The 8,876-nt window shown below is 40.7% G+C and overlaps 1 protein-coding gene across 1 annotated transcript in view; it reads left to right on the top strand.

Annotated features, from left to right (window-relative positions):
• Positions 1 to 829: 829 nt before the first annotated feature.
• Positions 830 to 8,876, top strand: part of arl3l1 (ADP ribosylation factor like GTPase 3, like 1) — a 28,614-nt gene continuing 20,567 nt past the window's right edge. Inside the window, exons 1-3 of the mRNA XM_034182209.1 lie at positions 830 to 1,097; positions 1,714 to 1,857; positions 3,766 to 3,882. Of these exons, the coding sequence (XP_034038100.1) occupies positions 1,080 to 1,097; positions 1,714 to 1,857; positions 3,766 to 3,882 (279 nt within the window). The 5' untranslated portion in view covers positions 830 to 1,079. The remainder of the gene's footprint in view (positions 1,098 to 1,713; positions 1,858 to 3,765; positions 3,883 to 8,876) is intronic.

Raw genomic sequence — 8,876 nt, 5'->3', positions numbered from 1 at the left:
TTAATCTTTTTAGTCACATAGCACTACTAGTATTCTGAACACTACTGTAACTTTATGGATTATAAAGTCTTAAACTAAGATGTTACAAAAATACTCCCACCCCCCTCCCCACCGACAGTTGTCATGGAGGAGAAAACTACATATAGAGGCCAAAACTGTTTTTTGTACCAGACTTGTTTATTTCTCCTCTAAAGTTGAACATTTTGACATGGACTTGAATGGGAACCTGCTTGTTTTTGGATTCAGTCTCAAGAGGCCAGTCATTTAACTGCAACTTTTTCTTCTTCCGGGTGCACTTCATCTGAACCCATCAACGCTTCCTGCTTGGGTAAAACCTGCTAATGTTTTAATCGTCACATAAAACAGGGGTTGCAAACATAATCCCTCTAATGACCCACATGCAGCAGGTATAAGTGCTGTTTTGCTTGTAAGAGGCGATAATGTAATTCACTTTTCTTGAAGAGAGCTATGTGGGATTTAGGCCTGATTTATGAACGCAGATACAGATTCCCTGGTTCAGCATGATATAATCCACTCACACCCATGTGTTCAGCTGTAGAGTCCTGTCAGGGTTTGGTAACATTAAACCTTTTCCAATCCACCATATTGGTAACACATGGCACTTACTTTCTTTCAGAGTGTTTAAGGAAGGACTGTTTATTCCATTTCCTGCTACAGCAGGTGGTTGAGGGATAATCCAGGTAAAGCCACTGCGATGTGGAAACAGAGGAATGGATAGAAGATGGGGGAGGGTGGATGGGATGGCCTTTGCATGGGCAACTAAGGCTAATTCTGGCCTCCTAATCCAAGTCCTCTCCACCGCCCTCTTTTTCTGCTTGCTAACTGTGACAGAATCTAACAGCTACAGTGAGGAGCAGCCGGTGACCAGCTAGACATTTCTATCACATTTTCACATAGCATTTAACACACCCAAGTCTGTTGAAGTGGGACACAAAAGGAGGAGGTCACCGGACCCTTATTGAAGATTCCACCCAAGTGGCCTGGATTATTAAGGCACCTGTGTGAGCTTCACTGGAAAATGTAGCTGCAGCCAGACGAGCTGCGGGACAGACGCCACCATGGGAGAAGCTCAAAAGGTACGTGACCTGAGCTGGACCAAATGTGAACCTGTATCATGCAACAAATCACTCACAGGTTATTACGGCTTTTTTTAAAGTAGTCGTATAGCTCTCAATGTATTATCCAGAAATCAAATATTTAATGCTGTAGTGACCTATATTCATCAGTCTGGTTGGCCGTGTATTTACAGTTGTGCAACCATCCTTCAAACTAATTCAGCAGTGCACAATTACATGAATGGGGCTCTAAATTAAGTAAGAGATTAGTTCTTACAGGATAAAGGTGTGAACTGTAGACACAGAGCTGAAAATGGTGGAGATTCCTGGAAAAGCAAAGCAGTCCACAATGAGAATGTTTGAATTTTTTTTTTTTTTTTTAAATCAGATTTCAGATTGTTTTGCATGCCAACGATGGTACTCTCAATGTGTAAGATTATATCAGAGTGGCACTGCATCTTAGAAAAATGTGCAACTTTGTAATAAATTCTGAGATGAAATACTGCAACGGTTCATATCTCAAAATACACGGCCTGTCAGAACATCCATAAAGAACGATGTCCAGTGGTTTGACCTCCAGTACCAGTTGATTATTCCATCTTTTGTGGTACCAAGATGCCTTTGTTTCACGATGCAGGGCTTACTCTCAGTCATTGAGAAACTGAAGGGATCCAAAGAGCAGGAGGTGAGGATAGTCCTCCTTGGCTTGGACAATGCCGGCAAGACTACCCTGTTGAAGAGCCTCGCCTCGGAAGATGTGAATACCATCACACCTACACAGGTGGGGTCATCCTAAACATTTCCACTAAACCAGACCCATAGTAATTCAAAGGTTATCTTAAATCTTCAAATTGGATTAAACATTCTTGTAACCATCATTCAGAGGAAATAGGGGTACTATTTTTGAATACAAAGGTAAATTTGTCAGAAATGTCCCCTGTAATGTAGACAAATGGTCCATAAGGTAATAACTGTGGATGTTTGTTTAAATGTAAAGAAATTGATCATGTTTAAATGTGTAGAGTTCACATTCTGCTAAGGTACTGGTCAATTAAAAAAGCATGATAACTCCATTTCTGCTCCTTGAGTATGCAACATCAGATCTGTTACAGGTCCGCATCGAGACTTGCCACAAATTTATGCCGGACACAACTATAGTTTAATGTAGAGAAATACATGCACAATTGCTAGTGTTGCTATGCAGTCTCCCAGCCAAGTACAAACCAGGTCAGACTCTGCTTAACTTCTGACAGGAGATCTGACGAGATAAGGTGTGCAGAGACTGGAACAGTTGACTTCTGCAAACAGGGAACACTTTCACAAAAATGGGTGCCAGTTTTTCTCGTTCTTTAAATTGTGTACTTTGTTTATAACCTTCATGATAAAACATAACGTTTTGGTCCAATAAACCGACCCAGTGTAGGTACTCTAGAAAAATAAGCATGCGATTACCTTTGACTTTCTGATGGATGACCTTAAAGCATTAAGAATAATCAAAGCTTGTTAGTGCTACATCTACAGTTGTAATCAGTTATTAAATACCTCAAGCTCCAAGAATTTCTGGTCAAATAAATACTATTTCTTGAAAATATGTAAAGTAAAGCCTCAGTAAATAGCCAGTTAATCGTTATTGCCCATTCAAATGACTTTTTAAAACAGACTAGATTGAGGTAATTGTAATTCTTTGTAATTTAAAAAAAAATTACCTGCATTTGGTTGTCACAAACACTTTTGGTGGAACTCAGACACATCTTCAGTGATGTACCCTGGGGTCATTGGGTGTTTCGGGTCTCTCAACATCATACACCCTCGCCCAGGTGACCCAGCCGGGGATGATCAGGACCCGGCTTGTGTCTGAGTAGATTAACGGTCCACGGATCACCCTGTTTGATCCACAGCCATCTTGATTCCTTTTCTGCCACATCAGTGATGTTATTAATGGTTCTTCTCCAATTCAGTCCCTTCACTCCCAACATCTTGAGTGCTCTGATGAGTGACTGGCCAATGAATCTTCTGCAGCTGATCTCAATGGGGTTGCATCGAGTCCTCCATCCCCTGCTTCGGCATTCGCTTGCCAACTCGTCATACTTGGCCCTCTTCCTCTCAAAGGCCTCCTCCATCCTCCTATGGGGGATGTCATTTAAACTTACTCTACCAATACCAAAACCAGTTTCCAGGCTTCTGACATCTCTCTGGTTGAATCTTGTGTTCCCCCCACTTGTTGTCTTTGGTTTCTTTGCTTATTTAAAGCCTAACAATTACGTAAATTTAAATCTCAGGACTCAGGTGGTCACTGAAGGATGTTTTCACACATTGATGGACTCTTTTTAATCTCTAGAACAGATCCCAAGTCTCTCTATATCATGCGTTCCATATATTCTTGTATATTATCAGGTTCTGCGTATTAGGCAGCACAGGATTAACATCTAACATTAGATGGCAACAGTCACCACAAAGTTAAATAAGGCTTGGCACAAAACACAAATACCTATCTACACAGTCTTATCGTCGGATTTGTGTCCTCAGCTGTCAGGATCAAGTTGCTATGCAGCCTGAAACAGAAAGAGCCTTGTTACTGAAGTTACAATTTACCCACTGACTAATGATCAGTTTGTTTATATCTGTTTGGTTCTGTAAAGAGTATGTTCATTATATAAATTTCTAACTGTGGCTTTGTGTGTTCCTTCAGGGCTTCAACATAAAGAGTGTTGTTTCTCATGGCATGAAACTCAACGTTTGGGACATTGGAGGCCAGAGGAAAATCAGGCCGTTCTGGAAGAAATATTTGGAAAACACAGATCTGTTGGTGAGAGATTTTTCTCTCCCTTTATAATCGGGATGTCAAAGTAAATAATAAGACAGCCACAGCACAAAATTATGATTAAACAAAAGTGGTTAGAGAGTTTATAGCATGAATACGAGTCAATAAGTAGAGACAATTTTTTTATTTCAGGACTCATGTAAATTTATATGTAATAACAAAATGTGCCTTAATCAATCAATACTGAAGTTTGTATATGCAAGAAATATTTGCACTATGCACAAAAGGACATTTTCAGGTCTGGTGTATGCTTTTTATACATTTTTAGCTTAAAAATGCATGATATGTTTGCCAACATACACTGTAAGGTAGCACAGTAGTGACTGGGTTAGGCTTGTTGGCTAGGAATTTCTAACAGCTGCCATTCAGTCAGAAATTAAGCTGCCGTGTCTGAAGGTTGTATATCTGTACTATCCAGTATTGTCTGCCTTACTAAGTTTGTAGAGCTTTTTTTTTTAGTTCAGATTATATAATATAACAATTCAGTTTGGCTGTTGCAACCAATGACAGTCAACTGAACTGGGCCATGCCAACTAAATAGCTTGGCTGGTGCAGTAACTCCCATTATTAAGTTAATACATGTGCCAAGGAAACTTATTCATAATATACAGTGTGGTTGTATAACTGTAATATGCTAAAAACCCAAGGGCCCTGGTATCTGTCACTACAATATCTTTTGATGCTGTGGAGAAATGTTTTGGTGACAAGGCGCAGCCGCCATCCACCATAAACGAGTCAGATTTACTGCCGAGGACCCAAACACAGCTCTCGCTTTGTGAGTACAGAGATTGGATGGCCCTGAGAAGGAACCTCCTCACTCCATACTCCCACAGTATCTCCCAGGGTACTCAATCATACACCTTCTCCAAGTTCATCAAAAACATATAGACTGGATGGGCATACTCCCAGGCCCCCTCCAGGAACCTTATGAGAATGAAGAGCTGGTCAGTTGCTCCATGGCCAGGATGGAACCCTCATTGTTCCTCTTCAATCTGAGGTTCGACTATTGACCGAATCCTCCTGTCCAGCACCCTGGAGAATACTTCATCAGGGAGGCTGAGTAGTGTGATGCTCCTGTAGTTGGAACACACTCTCTGGTCCCATTTTTAAAACATGGGGACCACCACCCCAATTTCCCATTCCTTTGGTACCATCTCAGACCTCCATGCAATGTAGGGGGTGTTTTGTGCACTAAGGGCAGAGGTAGGACGAAGCCACCATCAAGTCATGAATCAGCAAGTCCCAAGTCAAGTCATAATGTCGGACAATTGTTTGCAAGCTGACTTGAGACTTGAAGATTGACTGTGACTAAGGGAGTAACGATCTCTTCTACCAGTCTCTATGGGGAAGGTCACCTTACTACATGGAATCTATAGGAAATGAATGTATTGACAGAACACACTTCAGTTAGGTCCATAGATAGAGATGGTCAGTAGCACAATTTTTGTACATTTCCTCTGTGCATCACCATAATAGAGTTGAAACAAAAACATCGACATGTGCTTATAGCGTATATTTTGTACCTTTAATTCAAGAGGTTTAGCAAAAACCTCACAATAACCATGTAGAATTACACCCAGTACAGTACATAGTCTCTCTGCTTTCAGAGGCCATCATTAAATGGACAAACTAAATATGGCAATTATTCATAATATAAATCATCACTAAAAGCCAGTTGTTAGCTTACCATAATAAATAATGCAGGCAAAGGAGCTTGGTACATCATTTATTCAGAAATTTGCATGTGAGGTGCATTGGGCAGTTGACATAGCTGTACTTTATGTGCATAGCTCATGCATGGTGATCAGTGATGACTCTTCATACACTGACGTAACCGGTATTAAAAGACCGGTTAAGCACATAGGTGTTAAACACAGTATTAAAGTAACTTTCACCATAATTCAATTTCAAATTTATTTGAACAGATTTTAAAAAAATTAAAAAGTGAAATTTCACAATCCCTAATCAGAAAAAAATTGGGACATATCAGGCTTGGTGGTCAGAAATGGTTAGACACAAATGCAGGACTCTGACAAGTAGCTCTGTATGTAAAAACAGTTTATTGAAACAGTAAGCTGGGTCCGGTAGACAAAAAGGCAGTCCAACACGAGGAAAAGTACAACTAACATCAGGCTTAGGCATGGTTAACAGGCAGGTGGTCACACACACAAGGAGGCTAGCAGAATGATGAAACACAAGGAACAGCACTGGAAGCATCGATCTGGCGAAGGATTGGTGCAAACAGGGAACCTTAAATACACCCAGGTGATGAGCTGCAGATTAGAAACAGGTGTCTGGAGAAAGCACCAGAACAAGGGTGTGGCCAGACACAGGGAAACGCCCACCACCAACAGAAAGACAAGAGAGATAGGGACAGAGAAAACCCAAGCAGGAAAGAGACCAGCAAGAGAACTAACGCATAACAAAACCAATCAAACAAAATAACTAAACAAAGCAAGCCAGGCAAAACACAAAACAAAAATCCAAATCTGACAGGAATATATGGGGGAAAGAAGAAGAAATATAGTACATTTGCATAGACTTATTTCGTTGCAGACTGTATGACGTCAAGATAGTTCATGTCTGGGGTCTATTAGCCTCCTAGACCGGGGGGGCCGAGCTTGGTCCTCGAGAGCCGTATTCCTGACACTCTTAGTTGTCTCCCTGCTCCAACACACCTGAATCCAATGAAAGACTCTTTAGCAGACTTTTAATGAGCCTTTCATTGGATTCAGGTGTGTTGGAGCAGGGAGACAACTAAGAGTGTCAGGAATGTGGCTCTCGAGGACCGAACTTGGCCACTCCTGTCCTAGACAAAGAGAAATGTCATGTGGCTAAAAGAATATGGTTGCTTCTAGCAACAGTGGCTAAGAATCTTATATATGGTCATATGTCAGGTCTTGCCTCTGCTCGGTCCTCACCCATTATGTTTGTTGTCAGTCCCTTTATTGATTTCCTTATGTCTGCTTTTTTGACAATCTGGTTATTTTGCTTTTGTCACAGCTGCTTGTTTTCTGTTCATCACACCATAGCCACATCTTGAGTTCCATTCTGGTTTAGTTTTGTCTTTGAACCACCATCTTTGATTTTTGTTCATCACTGCTTTTATCACAGCTGCGTGTTTTCTGTTCACCACACTTCAGTCACATGTTGAGTTCTGTTCAGTTTAGTTTTGATCCACTGTTTTTGATTGCTTGTGTCACTAAGTTTATTGTCAGGTTTACCACATTTGTCTTCAGTTATATTATTCATGTCAGCTCTAGTTTTAGCTTTTGATTTTCTTGTTGTCCAACCTGATTCTGTTCATGTTTAGTCTCTATGCCGTCTTGGATATTTTAGTATCATTTGTCATGTCCATCTTGTCACTGCACTCCTTTGTCTCTGTTCTCATATTTTCACATCCAGTTTCATTTGATCACAGTCACGTCCTCAGATCACTCCACTCTTGCCCATCACCTTCTCAGCTCTGTTGGCCACACCCAGTTTTGTTTGTCACCTCCTTGTCCGCCTCTCACAGCCTCTCCTCTGTTAGTCCATGCCCTCCTCCTGCCTGCACACCACACCTGCTCCATATCACTTCCTAATTAACTCAGTGTATTTAAGCCCTGCATGTTCCCTTTTCCTTTGCTTGCTCGTTGATTTTGTTATCTTCGTCCTGGCCCTCTAGTCACAGTTTTTTACTCTCACGTTTTTCTCGACCTCACTTGTATTCTGGATCTGGATTTTGTTTTTGCCCTTGTTACATTGTTTGCTGTGGTATGGAACCCTGCCTGTTTTTGACAACGCCTCTGCTTATCACCTGCTTGTACCTCCGCAACGCTGACTGCCATTCTGTGTACCAGACCCTGCCTGATTTATTGATAAAGGCTTTTTCTTAATCCACCACCTGCCTGTGTGTCTGCATTTTGCTCCCTACCACCTGCTGAGCCCTGACTACCTGTGAATCATGACACGTATAGTATACAGTGGCCAAGCCAAGATGATGGGTTGCATAAGTAATGGAATGCTTTGGTATAATTCCTGTAAATAAACAGTTTTGCCAGTTTTCTTCAGAAAAGTCAGGGGATGGACACATGAACCTTTCCAAGTCACTGAATATGTCGTGGACTTTATTTACATCAATTATGAAGAAATACAAACAGTATGGCACTCTATGGTAAATCTGTGTGGAGTAGACAGTTCTCAAAAACTGAGTTATAGTGCTAGAAGCAGAAGAGTGAGGAAAGCCACCAAGACAAACCAGAAGTTATAGACTTATCTGGCTGTGATTGGAGAAATTGTGCATAGTGCATGTTCTGCATCACCAGTTATACAGTTTCATAGTGAAGTGCTATAGAGGAGAATTTTCTTGAAAAGAAGACCTGAAAGTTCAGCTACAATTTTCCAGAAGGCACATCTGATATGCAAGCCAAGATTTGATGTTTGGGTGAAAGAAAATACTCCAATACTTTGAGGGCACATTAGTTCATATTATTTACACACCAGGTGCAATTATTGAGGTAACAATTGTAACAACGTGAAGTCCAAATTGAAAGGATGTTCTCACTGGCTTGACTAACAGGGAATTACCCTTTAGCTGATCTGGTAAAGCCTCGGTCTCAAGTAGGGGTAACCAGGTGTTTGAACCCCCTGTGGCCTTGGGTACAAAGATATGTTATCTTGTGACACTATATTTTCAGATATCATGGATGAAACCTTTAATATTTGACTGCTGGTGCCATTGGCATCATTTATGTCTTTTAGTAGCTCAAGGAAACCAATAGTGACTATGAGAAAATACATAATTTAACTACACTGGCTAAGTATGAAAATATCATAGTGTTTTTGTTGTTGTATGTGTAAGGACTCTGACCGCTATATTATAATTGAGTGATAGCCATTTTTATTGTTTTGGTTTTGCAACAAATAAAGTAATGCAATAGTCCAGAGAGGGCTAATTTCCAAAATACCGTTAAAACAACAAGTTTATGCTTGTTATA

Source organism: Thalassophryne amazonica, chromosome 11 (genome assembly GCF_902500255.1).
Source record: "Thalassophryne amazonica chromosome 11, fThaAma1.1, whole genome shotgun sequence".
Classification (NCBI taxonomy): domain Eukaryota; kingdom Metazoa; phylum Chordata; class Actinopteri; order Batrachoidiformes; family Batrachoididae; genus Thalassophryne; species Thalassophryne amazonica.
Note: the sequence above shows the minus strand (reverse complement) of the source record. Positions and strands in the feature narration are given on the sequence as shown.